Source organism: Muntiacus reevesi, chromosome 7, assembly GCF_963930625.1.
Source record: "Muntiacus reevesi chromosome 7, mMunRee1.1, whole genome shotgun sequence".
Lineage (NCBI taxonomy): Eukaryota > Metazoa > Chordata > Mammalia > Artiodactyla > Cervidae > Muntiacus > Muntiacus reevesi.
This window is the reverse complement of record NC_089255.1, coordinates 41,588,872-41,615,991: the sequence shown is the minus strand read 5'-3', so window position 1 is coordinate 41,615,991 and position 27,120 is coordinate 41,588,872. Positions and strand designations below refer to the sequence as shown.

General features: G+C 34.4%; 1 protein-coding gene across 1 annotated transcript in view; it reads left to right on the top strand.

Moving 5' to 3' along the window:
* Nucleotides 1-27,120, top strand: part of SOS2 (SOS Ras/Rho guanine nucleotide exchange factor 2) — a 97,535-nt gene that overhangs the window by 36,548 nt on the left and 33,867 nt on the right. The window contains exons 6-12 of the mRNA XM_065940875.1: nucleotides 1,693-1,836; nucleotides 4,894-5,004; nucleotides 13,449-13,547; nucleotides 23,326-23,453; nucleotides 23,953-24,608; nucleotides 25,012-25,093; nucleotides 26,729-26,851. Of these exons, the coding sequence (XP_065796947.1) occupies nucleotides 1,693-1,836; nucleotides 4,894-5,004; nucleotides 13,449-13,547; nucleotides 23,326-23,453; nucleotides 23,953-24,608; nucleotides 25,012-25,093; nucleotides 26,729-26,851 (1,343 nt within the window). The remainder of the gene's footprint in view (nucleotides 1-1,692; nucleotides 1,837-4,893; nucleotides 5,005-13,448; nucleotides 13,548-23,325; nucleotides 23,454-23,952; nucleotides 24,609-25,011; nucleotides 25,094-26,728; nucleotides 26,852-27,120) is intronic.

The window sequence follows — 27,120 nt, the reverse complement described above, 5'->3', positions numbered from 1 at the left end:
CAAGAGACTAGTTCCTCTTCACTTTCTGCCGTTAGGGTGGGGTCATCTGCATATCTGAAGTTATTAATGAAAGCGTAAGGTGTTTTAATTGGCTTTTATCCTTTCTTAAAAAAAATGCATGTTTAGTTTAACATTTGGTAATAATTTCTGCTGGACACACTGCCTTAAGTAGTTAACATTTTTATGTTTTTCAAAGTACTGTCCTATTTTGTGTGACCCTTAAAAATTCTCTGAGATAGGTAGGACAGGAATTATCATCTCGACTTTACTGGTGAAGAAATAGACACAAAATAGTTATGACATGATAAGTTACTTACGGAGGTTGAACTTGATTCTTTTATACCACAATTGGGTTTTGTCTAAAGTGTATGAAGAATTAAAAACTTAACAAATGCTGTTAGCTAGTAACAATTGCTGGTAACTATTATCCTCTTTACCTTTTATTCATCCCATCAGTTTTCATTCCCCAAGAATTAATTTTTATGGTTCTTTTTTCACTGAATTTGTGCTGATTTGACAGAAAATTTTCATTAAATACTAAAGGGTCAAGAGAAAGAGGGAATCCCTTTATCTCTATATTATATTTTTTTCAACATAGATGAGACTGTAAACTTTTGAAATAAAGACCATCTAAGATCAGAGCATAGAACTCTGTAAATATTTGATAAAAGAATGAATGACTGTTAATCTTAATTTACTCCTTTGGGGTCTACCCCTACCCCTGTGTCTTCAGAAAACTCACATTTGTAGAAGGCCTAATATATACCAGCAGCATTTTGTAGAAATCATCTCATTTCATTCTCTTAAAAACCTTATGAGGTAGGTATTAATATACCAGCTGTGTGACCCTGGACAAATTGCATAATTGCTCTGTGCCTCTGTTTTCTCATTCGTAAAATGAAGATGATGATAGTATCTAATCTGTTATGAACTTACATGTCAGGTACTTACAGTAGTGCCTGGAACATAGTAAGTGACCAAGAAATGTTAGCTGTTATTATTGTCCTAATCCAGGGTCAGTCACCTAGCAAGTAGTGGAACAAGGATCCAAGCTCGAATCTGTTATGTTCCTTAATCCATGTTTCCATTACCAGATGCAGAATGAATAATAGTTGGCTATAACCTGGATAATCAGTCATGTGGTCTTCTTGTTTCCAGAGTATTTAGCATGTTTTAACCCAGATAAAATTCACACTGAAGAGCTTGACGGAAATCTTTAATTCCTCCTCAAATTTAAGAGACAGGTCACATATTGTGGAACTACTTTGTGTCTCAGTTAGGAGTCAGATCTTCATTTTGATCCCAGCTTTTAACATTAACCAACTCTGAGACTTTGATCAAGACTTTTAGCACCTACCCAATTTAAAAATACTCAAATGCCAGAATTCTTTATTTAAAAAGTTGCTTAGAATCATCCACCATGTGAGATTTGCAGCACATTTACTGGAAAATATAGATTCTATACAGTTTTGGTCAATAATTCTAAATCTAATCCAAGAGGTTTATTTCCCTTCATTATTCATGGTTGACTTTTGCTATGATTTGGAATATATTTTATGTCTTGAAATATACTGGTATGCGATTGGATGAAAATATACCCTTAGCACTGATATAACTTTTATTTAATAATTCTTTAATGGAATTTTCAACCTGACACGTCTTAACCTTCCTTGTCTTTTTTTTTTTTTTTAGGATATTGAAAAGATTTTCAGTAACATTTTAGATATACATGAATTGACCGTGAAACTTTTAGGTTTAATTGAAGACACAGTTGAAATGACTGATGAAAGTAGCCCTCATCCCTTAGCTGGCAGCTGTTTTGAAGATCTGGCAGAGGTAAATTTACAAAACTGTTTTCCCATTACAGTTATAAGTGCTGTATTTCTTTGTGAAAATTAGAAGACATTGCTGGCTGCTATAAAAAATGCTTAAGATTTAACCAGTAGCAAACTAAAATTACATTGTCTTTATAGTGGCACTTTATGGTGTATTTATGCTAATATTTATATCAAAAGCTGATAGACTAGTAATGTTTAAGACCTTGCTTTTTTGACAGCAAGTGCACTTAAGGTGGAAAGAAAAGAAATTTTATTGATCATTGCTTTTATTGACCATAGAAATTTTATTGACCAAGCTAAAAGTTTAACTTTTTTGGATTTTAGTCTTAATTTCCAAAAATGAAAAAGGAAATTTATATATTTTTTCTCAAAGTGAAAATCATATTTTTGTACTTCAAATGATTATAAAAGTAACATAACTCATTGTAAAAATGTTCAGAAAAATGGAGTAAGTATAAGACAGAAATCACTGTTTTGCAAAACCTAGAGATTAATTGTCTTTATAAGATTTATTTATCCTTGTGAATGTTTATCTACATGTTTAAACAAACCTATGTGTAGTTACAAAAATAGGATCTTATTATTTTACAACCTGCCTTTTTTCACTCAATATCATGAACATTTTCCATGTTAATAAATATACTTCATAGCTTTTAAAGTCTGAAAATACCATGTACTGTGGAGATACTATTTTAACTATCTATTATTATTAAGCATGTAGGTTGTCTTAGTTCTTTTTGTCATTATAAACAACACTATAACAAACATTTATATAATGCGTTTATAATCCATTAGTTATTTTAAGATGCAGTCCTAGAAGTAGAATTATGGTACATTTTTAGAACTTTGAAGCGTTTTTCCAAATTTACTTCCAGATAAGTTCCAGTATATGCAGGCCCTCTTTTTTTCCCCACATCTCCAGATCTGGTTGTTATCCCATTAAATTTTGCTAGTCTCGTGAGAGAAAAACAGTATTTCATTATTCTTTAATGATGTTGAACACCTTTTCCTATTCATTGGTTAGTTTTATTTCTTTTGAAAAACAGATGTTAAAAGTTCTTTCCTTAGTTATCATGTAAATTTCCTAATTTTATAATCTCTTTTTAATTTTTCTGAAAATATGCATCACTTTTATTACATCCATTTTGTAGACAATGGAACTGATAGTATAGAAATACTCAATTAGTGATGCCTAACCAAGATATTTAAGCTTGCTCTTATTAGAAAGCTTTTTTTAATATTGTGCTATTTTAGAGTATTATTTTGTAATCTGGTTGCTTGTACTCTTAAAGCTATCATGATCAGAAACATGTATTCAAAAATGTATTTTCTAATTTTTATTTTATTTTTATGGTAAAACATAATTTGCCATTTTAGCAATTTTAAGTGTACAGTTTAAGGGATAAATGAAACTCATAGTAATATACTATCATTATAACTATCCATTTCCGAAACCTTTTAATCACCCTGAATAGAAACTCTGTACTCATTAAGTAATAATTCCTTATTCTCTCCCACACAAACGCTGGTAACCCCTAATCTATTTCTGTCTCTATGAACTTGCTGATTCTAGGTATTTGATAAAGGTAGAATTATTACAATATTCTCCTTTTCACTTAGCATAATGTTTTCAAGGTTCATCCATGTAATAGCATGTTATCAGAATTCTTCTCTGTGACTGAATAATGTTCCACTGTGTGTATATACCACATTTTGTCTATCTATTTATTTGTTGATAGACCCTTGTGCTTTTTCCACCTTTTGGCTATTGTGAATAATGCTACATTAAACATTGGCATATGAGTATCTGAGTCACTTTTTTTTGGTTCTTTTGGGTATATACCTAGAAGTAGAATTGCTGGGTCATATTGTAGTTCTTTATTTAGCTTTTTGAGGAACTGTCAAAACTTTTCCACAGAGACTATACCATTTTGCATTCCAAGTGTCAGTGGACAAAGGTTCCAGTGTCTCAGCATCCTTGACAGCACTTGTTATTTTCTGGAAAACATACTGTATTTTTAGCATATGAAAATGAAACAAGTCTTAGTTCTAACTAAAGTTTGCAGATATTGATTATTATAAAATAATAGGAATTTTTAAAAGTATAAACATGAACAAAATATGGGCAGTTTCTGTTTTGTTATTTTACTGTATGTTAGTCTTTGGTTTCTTTTTCTAATTTTGAAAAAGTGTGGTATAAAACAGCGGAAGTATCACTTCTTGCTTCCTTTGAAAATATCCTCAGTGTAAACTGCTTTTAGGCTCAATTCAGTTCAGAGTTGTGTCTGACTCTTTGCGACCCCACGGACTGCAGCATGCTAGGCAGGCTTCCCTGTCCTTCACCAACTCCCGGAGCTTGCTCAAACTCATGTCCATAGAGTCGGTGATGCCATTCAACTGTCTAGACTTTTAGCCCAGGTAAACCTAACTGACGGAGAAGGCAATGGCAATCCACTCCAGTACTCTTGCCTGAAAAATCCCATGGATGGAGGAGCCTGGTAGGCTGCAGTCCATGGGGTCACTAGAAGTCAGACACGACTGAGCGACTTCACTTTCACTTTTCACTTTCGTGCATTGGAGAAGGACATGGCGCCCCACTCCAGTGTTCTTGCCTGGAGATTCCCAGGGACAGGGGAGCCTGGTGGGCTTCTGTCTATGGGGTCGCACAGAGTCGAACACTACTGAAGCGACTTAGCAGCAGCATCACCCTAACTGAAATTTCAAATCCCAGCCTTATTTTACTAATAATACAGTTTTTGTTTATCTGGGATAAATGTGCATATGCATTTAATAGTTTGATACTTGTGATCACAAGTCAGTGACCTATTTTAAGACTAGTAGCTTCTTGTCATCTATTGCTTAAAGTCATTACTTAACATTTTTAAAAAATTTCCAAGTTATAGTCATAGTTATTATTTGTCCCCAGAATAAAAAAATGTTCTGAAACCTAATGGAGGGCTGAACTAAGAATTTTCCATTAAATAATCTGTGTCATGATAGTAGAAAAGATTTTCTTTTAAACCTAACATATTTTTGTTTTTTAAAAAAAAAATAGGAGCAAGCATTTGATCCTTATGAAACATTATCCCAGGATATTCTTTCACCAAAGTTTAATGAACATTTCAGTAAGTTGATGGCCAGACCTGCAGTGGCTCTACACTTTCAGGTAAACTTAAATTGAATGCTGGTTTTTTTTTTTTATAAAGAAACTAAAGGAATATTTTACCAGTCCTTCAAAATCTGTTAATTGTAAACCTATTGTAAGTTGTCTTTTGTTTTCTGTCTTGAGTTCTTTCGATTTGTCCTTAATGTGGAAATCTTTTATAGAATACCATCACAAATACTGTGTGACTAGAAAAATCTGGTACACTCTAGATCTGAGATGTAGAGATGATGATGGAGAGCTATTTCAGGATCTGTTTCCCTACCAGAGATAGAACTGAAATAAAGAGTGGAGAATATCCTCATGTATACTCATTCTATTTTCCTTTTAGGGCTGTCATTTAAAGGAGATAGGTATATTAATGGAGATGATGCAAGTTAATTGGTTCTGTAATGCAGTTAGATACAATGAGAGTAAGTGGAGAGAGACAAAATTACATTTTACTCTCTCAACGTTTAATGAAGGTTAGATTGGCATCGATGATCCTTGACTACTGCTCTAGAAGCTTCCTGCATTTAGACAGGCTCTTCTCCCTTAGCATATGAGTATGGTCAAGTGTTTATTGTCCTAAAACAAGTGAATAAGTGAACAAATCTTTGTCACTCTTACCCCTTTTGTTTTTTTCCATTTATTGCCAATTATCTTACAATACTTTTTATCATTCTCTATCAGACTGCTACCGTCTGTGCTCTAACCAGGATATAACACTAAAACCTGCCCTGGACAATGAACTTAACTGCCAAATCTTATGGTTATTTTGATTTCCTGTTTACGTCTGTAGTATTTATGAATATCCTTCTTGCTCTTTTTGAATTCTGTGACCCTCCTTTATGTAATTCTCATCTTCTCTGGTTTCTCCTCAGTTTCCTTAGTTGCAGGTGTCACCCAGCTTACATCAGCTCCTGCTGTTCTGTTCCTTTGTGCTGTCCTTAGGAGACTTAATCCATACCCTTTGCTTTCATCTGTATGCTGGTGACTTCCTTATTTGTATTTTTAACCCATAACTTTGTTTTGAACACTGGATGTGTGTGTGTGTGTACACCTTCATATAACCAGCAACCTTTTGAACTAATTCACTTGAATATCCCACAAGGACTTCAAATATAAATAAATAAAACTGAACGTATTGTCTTCTCCCTGCCTCCTTTACTGTGAATTCCCGTTATTATCATCTATTCCTCAAAAACTTGTCAATTTAGAATAAAAGTTACACTTAATTCTCAAAATTTACTTAATTGAAGAAATAATTTTTAAGTTAAATCTTAGATATTCATATAAACCATAAATTAAGCATTAGTTAAATGGAACAGTATGCTTATAATATCTTTGCATACTCATTAAAAGTACAACAATGTTTCATCCTTATTTTATTAGTTACTGTTACTGTTGCTTACTACTGTTGCTGCTGCTAGGTCACTTCAGTCATGTCTGACTCTTTGCAACCCCATGAACTATATATAGCCCACCAGACTCTGTTCATGGTATATTCTCCAGGCAGGAATACTGGAGTGGGTTGCCATGTCCTCCTCCAGGGGATCTTCCTGACCAAGGGATCGAACCCATATCTCTTATGTCTCCTGCATTAGCAGACAGGTTCTTTACCACTAGTGTCATCTGGGAAACACCCAGTAATTCTTACTATGAGATTTTAATGTTTCTGACCCAATTATTTAAGCTGTTATTCCAGATATTCAGTGAAACTCAGAGTTAGATAGCACCCTTTTTCAGGCCAGACTCACTTGTACTCTATTAATGTAAAACAAATTTTTCATTTGTATGATGAAAAAGTAATGCTTTATTAGAAAACACAATAAAACTTTAGAAGATGTAGGCACTTTAAGAATATGAGCTTTGGAGTTAGAGCTTCTGGCTTTGAGTCAATTATCTTACCTTGAACAAATCTCTTAATCTCTGAGAATCAGTTTACTTATTTGTAAAATGATAATGATAATGAACATCTCTATGGTTATGAAAATTAAACAGGAATACACTAAGCACATTTGGCACATATTAAACATGTAGACATTAGTGTATACTGTCTGTAGAGGCCTCCTTACACTATAAACATACATTGCATTAATATTTTAGAATACACTTTAGTAGCCATTTCAGTGCTAATTAACAATGTAAATGACAATTTTATAGACTAAATTTAAAGTTTCATCTTGCTTTCAGTTAAAGCATTGTATATAAAATACATAAACCTATATCCAGCATAATCTATATCACTGTCTTAATTAAATGATAAAAGAAATTAATCTCTGCATATTCTGGTCAAAGTCTGTTGAACAAATTATAGTTTACTTCAGTGAACACTAGGTGAGAATTATGGGTGTGTTTACCTATGAGGATATACTTTAAAAACAGTATCTCGAACTCTTTCTTCACATTGTGTATTGCTTCTGTCTGTATTTACCTGATGAGGAGATATACCACTTTAAATAAATATATGACATTTAAAATCAACATGAGTGACTTTTAAATGCCTCATAAATTTTAGAAAATAATTTATTCTGCAGAGTATTAGTCTTCAAAACCGGGATCTGCTGCTGCTGCTGCTGATTTTCCAGGTGATACCAGGTGCAGGGAGCTTCCCTAGTGGCTCAGCAGTAGAGAATCCACCTGCAACACAGGAGATGCGAGTTTGGTCCCCCGGTCTGGAAGATCCTCTGGGGGAAGGAAATGGTAACCTACCCCAGTATTTTTGCCTGGGAGATCCCACGAACAGAGGTGCCTGGCTGGCTACAGTCCATGGAATTGCAAAAGAGTTGGACACAGCTTAGCAAAAACAACTTAGACCAAACAACAACAACTTAGCAATACAGGTATCTTGAAGAGAATTAGTTTCTAATCTAACTTTGTGTTTTTGCATTCTCTTCCAATTTTTCCTACACATTACTTATTATCCTATAGAGTCTCCTATCATGCATTAATCCAAGGTATAAAAATCTCCAGGGTACCAATCATGAAAAAAAAAAGATTGTTCCTGAAGAAGAGTTAATTGTTGTTGTTGTTCAGTCACCAAGTTGTATCCTATTCTTTGTAACCCCATGGGACCACAGTCTACCAGGCTTCCCTGTCCCTCACCATCTCCCAGAGTTTTCCCAAGTTCATCTCCAACGAATTGGTGATACCATCCAACCATCTCGTCCTCTGTTGCCCTCTTCTCCTTCTGCCTTCAATGTTTCCCAGCATCAGGGTCTTTCCCAGTGAGTCAGCTGTTCATATCCAGTGGCCAGCTTCAGCATCAGTCCCTCCAAGGAGTATTCAGGGTTGATTTCCTTTAACACTGACTGGTTTGATCTCCTTACTTTCCATGGGACTCTGAGGAGTCTTCTCCAGCACCACAGTTTGAAAGCATCAGTTCTTCAGAGCTCAGCCTTCTTTATTGTCCAGCTCTCCCATCTGTACATCCGTACCAGAAGTACTGTAGCCTTGACTATACAGATCTTTATCGGCAAGTTGATGTCTTTGTTGTCTAGCACTCTGTCTAGGTTTGTCATAGCTTTCCTGCCAAGAAGCAGTCGTTTTCTAATATCATGACTGCAGTCACCATCTGCAGTGATTTTAGAGTGCAAGAAGAGGAAATCTGTCACTGCTTCTGCCTCTCTCCCTCCTATTTACCATAAGGTGATGGGACCACATGCCATCATCTTAGTTTTTTTGAGTTTTAAGCCAGCTTTTTCACTCTCCTCTTTCACCCTCATCAAGAGGCTTTTTAGTTCCTCTTCACTTTCTGCCATTAGAGTAGTGTCACCTGCCATATCTGAGGTTGTTGATATTTCTCCCAGCAATCTTGATTCCAGAGCTTGTAGCTCATTCAGCCCAGCATTTCACATGACATGCTCTGCATATTAGTTAAATAACAGAGTGAAATAAACAGCCTTGTCATACTCCTTCCTCAACCCTGAACCAGTCAGTTCCATACTGGGATCTAACTATTGCTTCTTGACCCACATACAGGTTTCTCAGGAAACAGGTAAGATGGTCTGGTATTCCCATCTCTTTAAGAGTGTTTCACAGTTTGTTATGATCCGTGCAGTCAAAGACTTTATCATAGTTAATGAAACAGAGGTGGATGTTTTTCTGGAATTCCCTTGCTTTCTCTATGATTCAGCAAATGTTGGAAATTTGTACCCTAGTTCCTATGCCTTTCCTAAACCCACCTTGAACTTCTGAAAGTTCTTGGTTCATGTACTGCTGAAGCCTAGCTTGGAGGATTTTGAGCATAACCTTACTAGCATGGGAGATGAGTGCAATTGTCTGGTGGTTTGAGCGTTCTTTAGTACTGCCCTTCTTCAGAATTGGGATAAGTATTGACCTTCTCCAGTCCTGTGGCCACTTCTGAGTTTTCGAAATTTGCTGACATATTGAATACAGCACTTTAATAGTATCATCTTCTAGGATTTTAAATAGCTCTGCTGGAATTCCATTACCGCCACTGGCTTTATTGGCAGCAGTGCTTCTTAAGGCCCATTTGACTTCACACTCCAGAATGTTTGGCTCTAAGTGAGAGACTACAACATCATGGTTATCTGGGTGATAAAGATCTTTTTTGTATGGTTCTTCTGTGTATTCTTTCCATCTCTTCTTGATCTCTTCTGTTTCTATTAGATCTTTATCATTTCTGTCCTCTACTGTGCCCATCTTTGGATATAATGTTGTTTAATATTTCCAACTTTCAAGTAATTGGCCTCCAACTAATAAAACAAAATTTAAAAAATAAAAAAATTTAAAAAAATTAAAAAAAAATATTTCCAACTTTCTTGAAGAGATCTCTTGTCTTATCCTTTCTGTTATTTTCCTCTATTTCATCGCATTGTTCATTGAAGATGGCCTTCTTTTCTCTCCTTGCTGTTCTCTGGGGCTCTGCATTTTGTTGAGTGTACCTTTCCCTTTTTCCCTTGCTTTGCACTTCTTTCTTCAGCTATTTGTAAAGCCTCCTCAGAAAACCACTTTGTGTTCTTGCATTTATTTTTCTTTGGTTTTGTTCGCAGCCTGTGGAATATTAAGGACCTCTGTCCATAGTTGTTCAGGCATTCTGTTTACTAGATCTAATCAGTTCAGTTCAGTCGCTCAGTTGTGTCCAACTCTTTGTGACACCATGAACTGCAGCATGCCAGGTCTCCCTGTCCATCACCAACTCCCAGAGCCTACTCAAACTCATGTCCATCACGTTGGTGATGCCACCCAACCATCTCATCCTCTGTTGTGCCCTTCTCCTCCCACCTTCAATCTTTCCCAGCATCAGGTTCTTTCAAATGAGTCAGTTCTTTGCATCAGGTGGCCAAAGTATTGGAGTTTCAACTTCAGCATCAGTCCTTCCAATGAATATTCAGGACTGATTTCCTTTAGGATTGACAGGTTGGATCTCCTTGCAGTCCAAGGGACTTTCAAGAGTCTTCTCCAACACCATAGTTCAAAAGCATCTATTCTTTAGCACTCAACTTTCTTTATAGTCCAACTCTCACATTCATACATGACTACTGGAAAAACCATAGCTTTGACTAGACGGACCTTTGTTGGTAAACTAATGTCTCTGCTTTCTAATATGCTGTCTAGGTTGGTCATGGCTTTTCTTCCAAGGAGCAAGTGTCTTTTAATTTCATGACTGCAGTCACCATCTGCAGTGATTTTGGAGCCCCCCAAAAATAAAGTCTGTCACTGTTTCCATTGTTTCCCCATCTGTTTGCCATGAAGTGATGGGATCAGATGCCATGATCTTAGTTTTCTGAATGCTGAGTTTTAAGCCAACTTTTTCACTCTTCTCTTTCACTTTCATCAAGAGGCTCTTTGGTTCTTCTTTGCTTTCTGCCATAAGGGTGGTATCATCTGCATATCTGAGGTTACTGATATTTCTCCCAGCAATCTTGATTCCAGCTTGTGCTTCATCCAGCCTGGCATTTCGCATGATGTACTCTGCATATAAGTTAAATAAGCAGTGTGACAACATACAGCCTTGATGTACTCCTTTCCCAATTTGGAACCAGTCTGTTGTTCCATGTCCAGCTCTAATGTTGCTTCTTGACTTGCATACAGATTTCTCAGGAGGCAGGTAAGGTGGTCTGGTATTCCCATCTCTTTCAGAATTTTCCACAGTTTGTTGTGATCCAGTCAAAGGCTTTGGCATTGTCTATAAAGCAAAAGTATATGTTTTTCTAGAACTCTCTTGCTTTTTCGATGATCCAGCGGATGCTGGCAATTTGATCTCTGGCTCCTCTGCCTTTTCTAAAACCAGCTTGAACATCTGGAAGTTCACAGTTTACATACTGTTGAAGCCTGGCTTGGGGAATTTTGAGCATTACTTTGCTAGCGTGTGAGATGAGTACAATTGTGTGGTACAATTTGAACATTCTTTGACATTGCCTTTCTTTGGGATTGGAGTGAAAACTGACCTTTTCCAGTTCTGTGGCCACTGCTGAGTTTTCCAAATTTGCTGGCATATTGAGTGCAGCACTTTCACAGCATCACCTTTTAAGGATTTGAAATAGCTCAACTGGAATTTCATCACCTCCACTAGCTTTGTTTGTAGCGATGCTTCCTAAGGCCCACTTGACTTTGCATTCCAGGATGTCTGGCTTTAGGTGGGTGATCACACCATCGTGGTTATCTGGGTCATGAAGATCTTTTTTGTATAGTTCTTCTGTGTATTCTTGCCACCTCTCCTTAATATCTTCTGCTTCTGTTATGTGGATACCATTTCTCTTCTTTATTGTGCCCATCTTTGCATGAAATGTTCCCTTGATATCTAGATCTAATACCATGAATCTCTTCATCACCTCCCATGTAAATTCATAGCGGATTTTATTTAAGTCGTACCTGACTGGGCTTGTGGTTTTCTTTGCTTTCTTTAGTTGAAACCTGAATTTTTACTATGAGGAGCTGATGATCTGAGCCATAGTCAGCCTCCGGTCTTGTTTTTGCTGACTGTATACAGCTTTTCCATCTTTGGCTACACCGTAATCAGTTGATTTCAGTATTGACCATTTGGTGATGTCCATGTGTAAAGCGATCTCTTGTGTTGTTGAAAAAGGGTGTTTGCTATGACCAGTGAGTTCTCTTGGCAGAAATCTGTTAGCCTTTCTGCCTTACTTCATTTTGTACTCCAAGGCCAAACTTGCCTGTTACTCCAGGTTTCTCTTGACTTCTTACTTTTGCACTCCAACCCCTTATGATGAAAAGGACATCTGTTTTTTGTGTTAGTTCTAGAAGGTCTTCTAGGTCTTCTGATCACCTTCAGCTTCTTCAGTTTTGGTGGCTGGGGCATAGACTTGAATTACTGGGATGTTGAATGGTTTGCCTTGGAAACAAACTGAGATCATTCTGTTGTTTTTAAGGTTGCAGCCAAGAACTACCTTTTGGACTTTTGTTGACTGTGATGGCTACTCCTTTTCTTCTAAGGGATTCTTGCCCACAGTAGTAGATATAATGGTCATCTGAATTAAATTTACCCATTCCCATCCATTTTAATTCACTGATTCCATTATGATAAAGGAGAGGGGAGCCTTATAAAGTTCTCATACTTGAACATGCTATGTTAGAAGCAGTTATAGTTTCTTTCAGGTGCTTCCTATACTTAAGACTGTGATATTAACATGTATATTTCAACTTGAGTGAAGTCAGGCCTGTTTTGGAAATTTAGTCTGATCTGGCTGTTTATTTTGACAGTGAAGATTGGCTGTATCAATTAAGTTATATGACAGCATTTTTCTTAAGTTAAATGAGCTAAATCTGAAATTTATTTGATCGTTGTTTGGTGAAATAGGTTTAAATCACATCTGCAATGTACCACATCCCCCCCAAACAAATTCTTTGTAACTACTTAAACTTAAAACATTTTGAGTAAAAGTGACTTAAAAAACCCTGAGAAGATGTATGGCTTTTCAGCATTCCTTTATGGTATGTGGAACCCAAAACTTTTGGAAAAAAAGCTGAGAAGTCTATTGTTAATGTTATATTAGCTGTGAAAGATGAAATGTATATATTTAATTATCTGATAACTTAAAGAAGGAACAAACTTGATTTATAGCACTTCGATTTCGATATAGAATGCTTTCAATATAGTTTTGATACATCTCTATCTTGGTTTTTTTTTTAAGTCATGCTCAAAATACAAATGAGGTTAGAACAGAAACTAGTTCCATTAAAGATATCTGTACCCTTATATTGCTGTTGTTTTGTCTACGTTGTTATTATTGTTGTTTAGTGTAAGTTGTTATTGTTGTTGCTGAGTTGTGTGCAGCTGCTGGGATCCTAGCAGCTTCTGGGGTCTTAGTTCTCCCACCAGTGATTGAAACCAAGGCTCCAGCAGTTAAAGTGGCGAGTCCTGACCACTGGACCGCCAGAGTTCCCTGTATCTTATATTCTTAAAAACTGCTTCTGTTAACTACTGCTGTTTACATAACCTTTATATCAGAGATATACTATTTTGTCTTTTCACTTTGCAGTCCATTGCTGATGGTTTTAAAGAGGCAGTTCGTTATGTCCTCCCACGCCTTATGCTGGTGCCAGTATATCATTGTTGGCACTATTTTGAATTATTAAAGGTAAGATAAAAGTTTTCTGAACAAAAAGAAATACTTAGATTTATGAGACTGAAAAACTTTTTATCTGATGTTGGTTTTAATAGTTTTTATTCATAAAAAGAAAGTATCTTAAATGTGTTACTACTTCCCATGGACCATAGAGAAATGCCTTTATTTTTTATATTCATATAATTTCCAAGTTGTAGATAGGGGAAAGTGTATCTTTATCTATCACTTGATAATATAGATTCTCAAAGTAATAACATTAACAAGTTGACTTTTTAAAAATTAATTTTTGGAGACACACAGCAACAGTGATTTAACTTCATATTTTATAAAGGTAATTAATAACTTTTATGTATAACATTGTTCTAAACTTCTGTCATATATAACTTGTCAAGAAAAGCACGTTTAAAGTTGATACCTTTTGCCCATGCAATGTAGTAGGTAGAACCCAAGTAATAAATTAAAAATTAGAATTGTGATAAAACTTGAACTTGTTTTTTTCAATATCAGTACACATAAAAATATACTGAATTTTTAAGGGTCTAATATATAGTATAAACTTTATTATTATGATGTGTACTTAGAGAAAAGTGTAAACATGCTTTATAATAAATAAATATAATGTATAAGCACACCAGAAGTAAGTCACTGCTCTGACTTTACTGGCAGTTACTTTTTTGCTTTTCTTTACAGTTTGACCACCTATGTATATATCAGTAAAAATATATGTAGCCTGTTTCTGAGCTTTTTATCAATTAGATCAAATTACTATAGTATTTTGTGTCTTTTATCTTCTCTCAATATTACATTGATACTTGTAAGATTCATTGATCCCATGGACAGCAGAGTCTAATGGGCTACAGTTCATGGGGTCACAAAGAATTGTACATGACCGAGCGACTAACACACAACATAAGATTCATTGATGTTATTTTATGTTTTTCTAATTTAATTTTCTTCCATCGTTTGAATAAACCATGATTTATTTACTGTTCTCTGGCTGAACAACAGTTTTTTTGCTATTATTGATAACACTTCTATGGATATTCTTTTTTCTGTCTCTTCTTTCTGTCTCATGTGCATGCATTTTGTTTCTCTGTAGTATGTACTCAGGGTTAGAATTTCTTGGTCATAAGGTGTGCATGTTTTCAAATTTAATAGATAAGGTCAAGCAGTTTTCCAAAGTGGAAAGTTTTCCAAAGTTACACAGTTTATACTCCTACCAGAATGCATGATGTCTCTCTCTATGCATTTCTCATATTTAAGATTTTCTGTCATATGATCTATTTATAATGGTAACTAATGTTTTTATTTTATAGTTTCTGGATTATTAATGTGCTTGTACATGTTGATTGGCCTTTTGAATAACTTTTTATAGGATCGTCCAAGTCTTTGCCATTGTAAATGTCTTCTGTGCCTTGTCTTTGCAGTTTTTCTTATTGTTGTGCATCAACTAAAACTGAATATATTCCATATTTCTAAGAGTTTAGTTTCACTGATGAGATCATGTGTGGTTTCTCTTTATTATTCATTCTTTAAAGCCTTAAACCCTACTATATAGATACTATATCTCTGTGTATATAGAGTATACTATCTCTGTCTATATATAGACACTATATCTATACCCAGTTGTTGGTTTAGGCAGCCTGTTCTAACTTTTCCACCTGACTCATCAGTAATATTTAAAGTAAAAGCCAGAATAACTGTGCTTTCGTAGACATCTAGGCAAAGAAATCTTTAGATGGTTTCTAATGAATATCTTGGCTTCCCTGGTAGCTCAGTGATAAAGAAGCCACCTGCCAAGGCAGGAGATGCAGGTTTGATCCCTTCATGAGGAAGATTCCCCTGGAGAAGAAAATGACAACCCACCCCAGTATTCTTGCCTAGGAAATTCCATGGACGGTGGATCCTGGTGGGCTACAGTCCATAGGGCTGCAAGAGTCAGACAGGACTTAGCAGCGACAACAATGAATATCTACCTACCTTAAGAATTCTTTTTCTATGGAGTCTTACTACCCATAATGTGTGATGCTGGAGCTCCCTAGCTTTTGTACACAAATAGATGAGTGCCTTGATTTTGTGTATCTCCATGGAGACTGATGCATCCATAAAGAACTCATAGAAAGGATTGTAGGCTTCACATGAATAATATATTAGCAGCCACAGATGTATATTTAGATTCCTAAAAGTTTTTAGAGAATGTTCATGTCTAATTGGAAGTCCCATCATTAGTTTTATAGTTGCCTTCTGGTATTTGCAACATTTAAAAATCCCAACTTAAAATAAATAAATAAATAAATAAAAATCCCAACTAAACTATAATAGAAGCTTACTTTTTTCCACCTGTCTAGCTGATTGGTTTTAAAATCTCTGAGGTCTGAATCTAAAATCAGACATTGACTATAATGGCCTAATGCCACAGCTACTTTTACTACCAGTTAATTACTGGACTCCCAAGTATTTTTAGCCATTGTGATTGGGACTAGTAGTTGATCAGTTAATTGACAATGAACTGAAGAATCATAAATCATTTTAATTATCAATCATAATCATTTTAATAAACACAAAACCCCTAGAAATGAACATTTGTATATATTTATATGCTAATCTGTTGACATAGGGTAAAACCTTTTCTTTGAGTATGAATCTTGCTTAAGTCACAAGAAGTATCTCTATGATTTCTATTTTCTATTTCTTTTAAATGGTACATAACCTTGAAGATCCTTGTAAAGCAATCTGATTGCATAAATCTAAATTTTTATAATTTTTACAAATCTTTTATGATTGTCTTCCCTATGTCTTTTAAAAAAGACTTGCCTTTAAAGTTATTAGATTTGAGCTTTCATATAAATATTTTTATAGTCATATTTCTTTAGCTTACATAGTTATTGAATTATGTGATTACAACATAAGCACAGCTGTCGTTCATATTTGGAAACATTTACTACTGGTTCCTGGTAAGTATATGACTCAATTAGTGGGGTCAGAAGGGCCTAGGTATTCCAGAAAGTGACCCATTCATTTATAGCATTATTGTCCTGTGGGAATTAGTCTGTATGTTATACAGTGGGAATGATCCATAGTAAGAAATACATTTAACATCATGATAATGCTACACGAACACACACACACACACACACACAAAGCAAAAAGGTTTTTGAAATGCTACTCAGCATTTCATGCAATACATTCACACACTATATTCTGTTATAGTCTATTCTGTTTTTTTTTAAAGAATGCATTCATTTCATAATTCAGTAGATTATGACATATATTTTGAAAAACCAAAATAAGGACTAATTCTAGACATAAGCAAAGAGAATTATCACATGATCAGATAAGAAACTACTTTTTACTTTTATATCTGTTCTGACTGTGATACTGTTCCTTTTAATAATATTTTACTATTTTTTAGTTGTGGTCAAACATGAAATTTACCATCTTAACCATTTTAAGTGTATAGTTCAGTAGTGTTAAGTATATACACCCAGTGTTGTTGGACACTTGGATTGCTTCTACTTTTTGGCTGTTATAAATAATACTGCGTGAACAAATATGTCATCAAGACTGTTTTCAATTCTTTGGATATATAGCCAGAAGTGAAATTGCTGCATCGTAGGGTAATTCTGTTTTTAATTTTTTGAGGAAGCACTGTATGATGATATTCCATAGTAACTTTATACTATTCTACATTTCCACCAATAGCACACATTCGTTACAGTTTCTCCACTTCCTTGCCAGCACTTCTTATTTTTTCTATTTTTATTTTTTGATAATAGCCTTCCCAATGGATGTGAGATGGTATCTCACGGTTTTGACTTGTATTTCCCTATTTGTGACAGTGAGCATCCTTTTATTTGATTTTTGACCATTTATATATCTTCTTTGGAGAAATGTCTATTCAAGTCCTTTGCCCACTTTTTCTTTGGGTTATTTGTAAATATTTTTGTAGTGGTTTTATAGGAGTTCTTTATATATTCTGAATATTAATATTAAACCTTTTTGGATGTGTCATTTGCAAATACTGTCTCCCATTCTGGTGATTGTCTTTTTGTGATACTGTTTGAGCTCAAGCACTCATCCAAAAGAAATTTCATTTCATATTGAGCTTACTTTGGGAGGAGACCCATAGGAAAGAAGGCTCAACTAGTGTAACTTAAGGCTGTCATGTTCCTTTGGGAATAAAAAACACTGTTCTGCAGCAGTTTTAGGCCAGTTTTACTTTGAAATATTTGCCTTGGTCATGTACCAAGGGAGATTTATTTATGGACATAATGTTTAAATATTATTTGAGTTTTACTTCCCAGAGTCAGAATTTATGATAAACAAGACAGAAAGACAACTACATAATGAGAAATTATAGGATACCATATATAGTTTTCCTAAAATTATTTTACACTTGTAAAATAGTATTATTTTGTTGTTGGATTATTATTATTTCTAACAATACTTTAAAGTGCATGTTATAGGTAATATGATTTTTTTTTTGTTCTTTTCCAATTTAAGCCCCTCTGGAGTTAATCATAAACTACTTTCATTTTCTTTATTTTTCTCAGATAAATTTTAGATTTTTCCCCTTTAATATATAGTCCAACCCTTATATAAGAGGAAACAGAAATCACAAATTCATTTCCTGATTTATAAGCATCTTTATAATATACTTCTTATATTCTAAGAAAAAAAATCTGTTTATCCTTCTGTTACTAGGAACATATCAACTCTCAGTTCAGAATTGATTTTTTCAAATCCAAGTAACATTCTTTTACTCTCTTACTCTGGTCATTCCCTGGAAATTTAGTAATGGAAAGAATAAATATTTTCCTCTGAAGAGAACTTAATCTATCTTAATTTGAAGCTTAACAGGAATACCTATTATTAATAACTTTAATGAAGTTTATTGGAAAATATAAGCCAATGTTTCAGTGAAACAATTGAAAATGTTTCTTTAGATAATATTTTTTTTAACCTTTTACTTTGAAAAATATACAAAAATAGCATGCTCCCTTCATCTAGATTCCCTAATTGTTAACATTACGTAACAACTACTTTGTTACTTACAGAGAACTTGACACAAAAGCATTCCTGTGTGTGTATGTGTGTAAGTGTATTTATAACATCAAGAAGTTGAGATAATGTCTATTAAAAGAAATGTTCTGACTCGAAAAAAATATGTGAGAATATTTTACTGTGTAATATTTACTCTTTCAATACTGACACATCACTCAAAGATATCTGAAGGAAGATAATGCACATTTTTAAGAAGCACATAAAGAGAGGTAACAGGTTTTATTGAGTTGAATTTCCCACCAAATTTCTAAAATCCTATTTTTATGAAAATCTAGAGAGAAGTTTATTATTACCAAAAGAGAATTGATCACATATATTATTTCACATCTAAACTGAACTCCAAGCATAATAAATTAGAGATAAATTCATAATTTATTATAATTTCTCCTGTCTTAGCCACATATATCTGTAATAGATGGGCTTCCCAGATTGCTCGGTGGTAAGAATTCACCTGCCAATGCAGGAGACGCAGTTTTAATCCTTGGGTCCAGAAGATACCCTGGAGGAGGAAATGGCAACCCATTCCAGTATTCTTTCCTGGAAAATCGTACAGGCCACGGGGTCACAAAGAGTTGAAAATAAATCAACCCATATCCCAAATTGATATAGCAGTTTATAGAAATTCAAGAGTTTCAGTGAAGTCTTAGAGTTAAGAAAAAACTTACATAAAGTATAAAATCTCAGGCAGGATACACATATATGCTACTAAGGAGAATAGTGTTTATCAGGTAAGCAAGGAATATATTCTTCAGTCAAATTCATAAGGTACTACACATTAATGAAAGATTGTGTTAGTCGTGTGTTAGTCGCTCAGTCATGCCTGACTCTGCAACCCCATGGACTGCAGCCCACCAGGCTCCTCTGTCCATGAGATTTTCCAGGCAAGGACACTGGAGTGGGTTGCCATTTCCTTCTCCAGGGGGTCTTCCCAACCCAGGGATCAAACCCGGGTCTCCTGCACTGCAGGCAGATTCTTTACCAACTAAGCTACAAGGGAAGCCTAATGAAAGCTTATTTCCCTTCATTGCTTAGTTTAAGCATAAATTGCAAGGGCATTTATTCTCTTTGGGAGAAGGAAATGGCAACCCACTCCAGTATTCTTGCCTGGAAAATCCCATGGACAGAGGAGCCTGATAGGCTATAGTCTGGAGTCGCAAAGAGTCCAACACGACTGAGTGACTTCACTTTCTTTCACTTTCACTTTTATTCTCTTTGACCTCTTTCCCAAAGCACACTTCATTGTATTTCTTAAGCTGTGTTATTATCCAGTTTATTTTTAAGATAAAGGGGAATCCCCTTCAATTCATTCACCAGAGTTTGGCATAGTTCAGTTTTTTGCATAATTGTGTTTGGTGTCGTTGGAGAGAGACAAGCAAAAAGGATGGGCCCTGGAATCTGAGTTCCTTGGTTTGAATATAGACTCTGCCATTCATCTTGGGTGCCTCACTTTCTTCATCTGTGACATGTATATAATGATAGTACCTATATTACAGAGTTGTAACAAGCATTAAATAAGCTAATGCATAAAAGAGCTTGCACAGAATGCTTTTTATCAAGAGCTTAATAAATGTTCATTGTTGTTATTTGTCTAAACACTTAACAAAATTCTAAGTATTTATACAACAGTCACTCATTCTCATTACCTTCTTGGGTACCTACCATTTGTGGGTACTGTACTAAAAATGAGTAAAATATATCCCCCAGCTAAAGAGTTCATATTTTAGTAAAGAAGAGACATGTCAGACCAATAATTACAATATAATAAGTGCCTAATAGAAGTAATTCTATGGGATAGTGAGGCAGGAGTTACCAACTCTGTCTAGGAAAGTTAGAAAAAGATGAATATGAGTGTTGGGTATGCTGGAATTTATCCTCCTGTTCTGGTATGTTGGTGTTATTAAATTGAGGGAGCCATAAAAGACCAATGCTGAGGGACTATTACAGATTAAAATAGATAATAGAAACATGACAACTAAGTACATACTGATTGGATCCTGTATTGGAGTGGGGTGGGGGTGGGTGGGATTGCCCTAAGAACAGGATTGGGACATTAAGCAAAAGATTCCTGAAGTTGGTCACTATACTGTAAAAGAATTTTTGTTCCAAGACACACTGCTGAAATATCAGAGGAATAAGGGGAATGACACTATTTGAGAATAGTTTGTGATGTATTTGAGTTTCCCTGATGTTCCAGAAGCAATCTCAGAGCCATTTAGCAATGGCGGGAGACCTGGGTTTGATCCCTGGGTTGGGAAGATCGCCTGGAGGAGGGCATGGCTACTCACTCCAGTATTCTTGCCTAGAGAATCCCCAAAGACAGAGGAGCCTGGAGGGCTGCAGTCCCTAGGGCCACAAGGAGTCAGACGCGACTGAGCGACCAAGCACCGCACCTTCCTCAGCAAGGAAGTGAGAGAATTGGTCACAGACTGCTCTCAGATAGTCAGGGGGCGAGCGCCCACACTCACACACAGGACGGTGTAGCCTTTGTGGTGGCAGCAGTGTTAGTTGCTCAGTCATGTTCCGCTCTTTGTGACCCTATGGACTGTAGCCCCCCAGGTTCCTCTGTCCATGGGATTCTCCAGGCAAGAATACTGGCGTGGGTTGACATGATCTCCAGGGGATCTTCCCCACCCAGGGATTGAACCCAGGTCTCTGGCATATGCAGGTAGATTCTTGTAAGTTAAAAGCCTGTGACTCCGAGTAACAGGAGTTGCTTACATTATTTTCATAACTTTTCTACAAATTTGATATGATTTCAAAGGAAAAAATTCAAGGGGGAGGAAAAAGGAAAGAGCTTCCTAAGGAGGAGGCATTTGAACTGTATCATAGAGGCTAAATTCACCAGGTGGATAAGAGAAGCAAAGACAGATATGTAGAAAGCACTATCAATGTGAAAGAGCATGACTTATGCAAGGTAATTCAGTATGGTAATTTCTACATCATGGTAAGAATACATTCTCTCAAATATCTATAGAGAATTAGCTTGGGTTTTAATTAAGCTGATGTTTATTGAGTCTTACTGCCGAAATTCAAGAAATGTTTATTTAATTTAGAAAATTGTTGGACTGTGTTTATGCCAAAGAAAGCCATTGTTTTGTATACTTATACTGGGAAATCCTGTGCTTTAAATATCCTTAAGTTTTATTTCTCTTTGATAGCCTGAAATTATTCATGGATATGTAGGAATGATAAGGCCACTTGCATGGAAGAGTTCGAGCAACCTTAAGATGAAATTTACAGTAGAAGTTTAGTATCCTCATACAACTAAATTGAAAAGCAGTTCTCATTTTGATAGAACCTCATGATTAGTGATAATTTGGAAATTTGGATCAACAGAAGCAGTAAAAATAAAAAACCTATAATTAAGCATTTTGTATCATCAGTGTCTATATTAGGGAAATATTTTAGAGTGGGGCTGAAAAGAATCTTTTCGTAAGAAGCTTTCAAACAGCAAAATGAAGTGATTTGGTAGTAATGTTCACCTTTAGAAGTCAAAGTGATGGAGCGCTAATCACTTTTTAAACCTGTGGGTTTTTTTTAAACTCTTTTTCCCTTCATCTTTTCAATTTATTTCTTAAATCTAGAGATTACAGTAGTCACTTAAATTATTTATTTTGCAAATCTTTGATAGTAAGACTTCTATATGTATCTTGAAAAATATCTAATGGGTCTGTGCTCCATATAGAGAATAATTTCTAGACGTATATGTGAAAGGTAATGGACCAGTACTTAAACAACATCCATTCAGTTCCTTGCTGAGAAAGAGGAGCCATTGCTGAATGGTTTTCAGATTTTCTTGGAGTATAAGGAAAATTTATCACAAAATTTCTAGTTAGGTAGTTTAAGATCATGAAATAGACTTAAACTTTTAAAAATTTTCTGAAGCGATTTTAATTTTTCCATATTCTCATATAAATGTGTATTTGTATCTACATAATCTCTGTATAATGCTCCTCTGGGGGTTCTTCTATCAAACAAAGCACTGAAGCATCATCCAGTCTGAATTTTTTATAATAAGGTGAATTTTTTTTTCATTTTGAGACTGAGCTATAAGAGAAGTTTTTGCTGAAATGAAATAAAGTCAGAATTGTTAAGATTGATAATATAATTTGTTATTATAAATGTCACTTCTAAGGATTAATAAGATAGGATATTAATTTTCATGGATTCTTGATGTTTACAAGAATGGTTGAATTTTATGTTGTAAAAAATGTCAGTTGAATCTTTGTGTGATGCTGTTTGTAGAAAATTTTATGAAATTCTTATGAAAGAATTGCTAAAGTTAGCATATTGATTTTATTTTGTAACAAAAACATGCAAGCTCTTAGAAATAGCTAAAAGTTAAGAATTTAATCATTAGAGAATGTGAAATAGTACGTGTTTATCTTTTCTCTATTCATAGTTACAAATAAAAGTAATTGTAAACCTCGTATAAGCCTTGTCTTTTTCAAGACATTTTCTGGAAATAGCTAGAAGTTTATTTTTTGTTTTTTTAATCATTACAATGGTTATAGTACTTTATATCTGTATTGTATTTGCATATGTAGAAAGAGGGCTGGTTTGAAGGATCAGGAGGTATACTTAATTATATAAATTATAGTTGTTTTTATTAAGTATAGTTAAAATTCTTTAGGAGTTCATAATATTTGTTGCTGCTTCTTGTAAGTATGAGAAAGGGAAAGAATCGAACAATGCAGGTTTAATTTTTCTGTTTGGTTTTTCTTAGCAATTGAAAACATGTAGTGAAGAGTATGAAGACAGAGAATGTTTGAACCAAGCTATTACTGCTCTCATGAATCTCCAAGGTAGTATGGACCGAATTTACAAGCAGTATTCACCTAGACGCCGACCTGGGTAATTCCACACTGTTGAAAATATGAATGCTTATGCAGTATTTCACTTATATCTGATATCTGGTTTTCTAAAGTGTTACTTACAGTGATAGCTGCATTCTTGAAAGTTATATTTTTTTACATTTTTCTTTTGCCATTTAGCCTTTTAAAATTGGTGTTGTCACATTGTTAAGATATATTTAATAAAATTTTTAAAAGATATATTTTATAAAAGATAGCTTTTATATCATTTATATAAGAAATTTAGTATTATTTTCATTTTAATTCTTAGGACCTCAGGAATCATGTCAAGTCTCAACTATTTCTCTTTCCAAATAATGAAATTGAGGCATGTATTATTTAATGGCAAAGTTAGGAGAAAGCAAATACTGTGTGCAAAATTTAGTGTTTAGTTTTTTAATATTTTTGTCACTTGATTTAAAGTAGTTTATACTTCAGGCAATTAAGGTTGCTTAGCCATTGAGTAAGCTAAATTTATCTTGTTTTTTGTTGTTTTTTAGGGATCCTGTTTGCCCTTTTTATAATCGTCAATTAAGAAGCAAGCACTTGGCTATTAAAAAAATGAATGAAATTCAGAAAAACATAGATGGATGGGAAGGCAAGGATATTGGACAGTGTTGTAATGAATTTATTATGGAAGGCCCATTGACAAGAATTGGTGCTAAACATGAGCGGCATATTTTTCTCTTTGATGGCTTAATGATTAGCTGCAAACCCAATCACAGCCAGTCACGCCTTCCAGGATGCAGTAGTGCAGAATACAGATTAAAAGAAAAATTTGTCATGAGGAAAATACAAATATGTGATAAAGAAGATACTTGCGAGTGCAAACATGCTTTTGAATTAGTATCCAAAGATGAAAACAGCATAATATATGCTGCTAAGTCTGCTGAAGAGAAAAATAATTGGATGGCAGCACTTATTTCCCTTCAGTACCGTAGTACTCTTGATCGAATGCTAGATTCAGTATTATTGAAGGAAGAAAATGAACAACCATTGAGATTACCAAGTCCTGAAGTGTATCGTTTTGTGGTAAAAGACTCTGAGGAAAACATTGTTTTTGAAGACAACTTGCAGAGTAGAAGCGGAATCCCCATTATTAAAGGAGGAACTGTGGTGAAATTAATTGAAAGGCTAACATATCATATGTACGCAGGTATGTGAAACTCTTTACAAGTGGTTATATAGGGCAGAGGATCCAAAACCTTTTCAAGATTGTTCAGAAGCACTTAGGGCCTAGGAAGAAAATGGGCTACCTCTAAAATTTAAAAGGAATACTGCAGAATCAATAGGAATAAATACCTAATTAAATGTCTATATAGTGTTAACTTCATTAATAAATATACATCAAAATTTTATATTCATGAATCTTGAATTTGAAAACATCCCTTTATCAAGAAGCAATCCTTTATCAAGAGATACCACAATTGGCAGGAAAAGCAACAGTGGGAGGAACCAGAAAAAAAAGAAAGGAAGGAAGTCCTCCAAAATATGCTACTTTGAATTAATTAAACTAAGTAAATTGAATATGCAACCTGTTCTGTGCTCTGCCTTTTCAGATCCCAATTTTGTTCGTACTTTTCTTACTACATATCGTTCATTTTGTAAACCACAGGAATTACTAAGCTTACTGATTGAACGGTAAGAAAAATATTTATTTCACTTATTTTTACATTTTTTAAAAAATTAACTTTTTTACCTTGCAAAGTGCTAGATACCTAGTATGTACTCAGGTAGTTTTTGAATATAATTTATTCAACATTAAATTTACAGTATTATTATTCTCTACAAGTAGCATACTTACTGAAATCCCTGTTTATAACATCTTTTCAGATCCTAGCAAAATGTATAGTGGTAATCAGAAAGACTCATTTTTATAGGGTAAAACATATGAATTTTAATGAAGTTTTGTCTATGCAACAAAACAATACTTGAAAGAAGCGTTTTACTTTTAAAACAAACTTTTTATTGTGAAAAACTTCAAAACATCTGCAAGAGAAAATATATTCTGTTAATAAATCCCATTTATCACTCATCCAACTTCAATAATTATCTCCTTGTATTTCATCTGTTTCCCTGCTGATTTGAACACCCTAGTTCCAGGATTATTTCGAAGTAAATCCTTAGCAACATATTTGTCTGTAATTATTTCCATTAGTATTTCTAAAAGACAGGTATTCTTATTAAAAGCATAATCACAATATCATTATTAGACCTAAAAAATTAAGATTTCCTTTATTGAATAATTTTTAAAAATTAAGTTTTGAATTGACTTTTTCTTTTTTACTGAGTATGTTAGTGGTACTTTAAATGCTTTATAGGTTAAACTGTAGTATTTGGGCTTCAACATAATTTTGTTTTATATTTTAAAACTTTACCAGATTTTTATCTGGACCTTTATCATTATGTTGTTCCATGAAGCTAACTATACCAGACTGAGTCAGTATAATGTGCTATGGAGATTTACTTGGTTGCCTTTCCATGTTCAAAATAAGGAATTTGTATATATTTATATATATATATATATATGTATTATTATTATTATGTATGTGAAAGTGTTAGTCACTCAGTTGTGTTCGACTCTTTGTGACCCCATGGACTGTAGCCGACCAGGCTCCTCTGTCCATGGATTCTCCAGGCAAGAACACTGGAGTGGGCGCTATTAGCTTCTCCAGAGGGTCTTCCTGACCCAGGCATCGACCCCCGTTTCCTGCATTGCAGGCAGATTCACTACTGACTGAGCCACCAGGGACGCCGTTATTATGTTTTAGCGACATTTCCCGTGGTTGGGGCAGGTTTTTTTTTTTAACTTTGATTCTTTTTTATCCACTTAGTTATGTTTTTTAAATGCTATTTAAAATTCAGTGTGGGACTTCCTTTGGATTTATATTCATTTATTTAAGGAAACTTACATTACTTTCATTTTAATAAAATAAATATTAAAGACAGAGGATTAGATAAGGTATCTCTGTTATGTTTTTAAAGAGGTCATACTCTTTATTGATTGTCTTCTTGGATCTTTTCCATTGACCTTTTCTACGTTGGTCAGTGCTAGTTATTAAACTTTTAATAAAAATAAGAATATAAGTATTAAGTACTATATAGCTAAGGGACAGTTTTTTGTAGTATGTAGTCCTTTTTATCAGTAGTTTCACTTTTCACATAAATGGTAGGAAAGAAGTTTGCTTATTAGTTAAAGTATCTTTCCTGCTATATTTGAAATCCTCATCTGTATGAACAACAAAAGATTTTCTCTCATTTTGCTTTTCTTCTTAGATTTGAAATTCCAGAGCCAGAACCTACTGAAGCAGATAAATTGGCATTAGAAAAAGGCGAGCAGCCCATCAGTACAGACCTTAAAAGGTTTCGCAAGGAATACGTCCAACCAGTACAACTTAGGTTTGGCATGAATATTGTATTTTTTATGTGTTATTCAATTTAAAGTATATAGTTATCACAAAAATTTTTACCTCTTAATTCAGATGTAGGTTATTATTATTAATTGCATAGCAGTTAAACTTTCAAGTTCTTTCTATGTGAAGCTACTCTTAATTCCCTGAAGAAATTTAATTATTAAAATATACTATGTTATATGCATCAGATATCTCTCACAGGCAATATGTTATGGCTTACAGGCTAGGGTACCTAATAAGTAAAAACATTTTAAT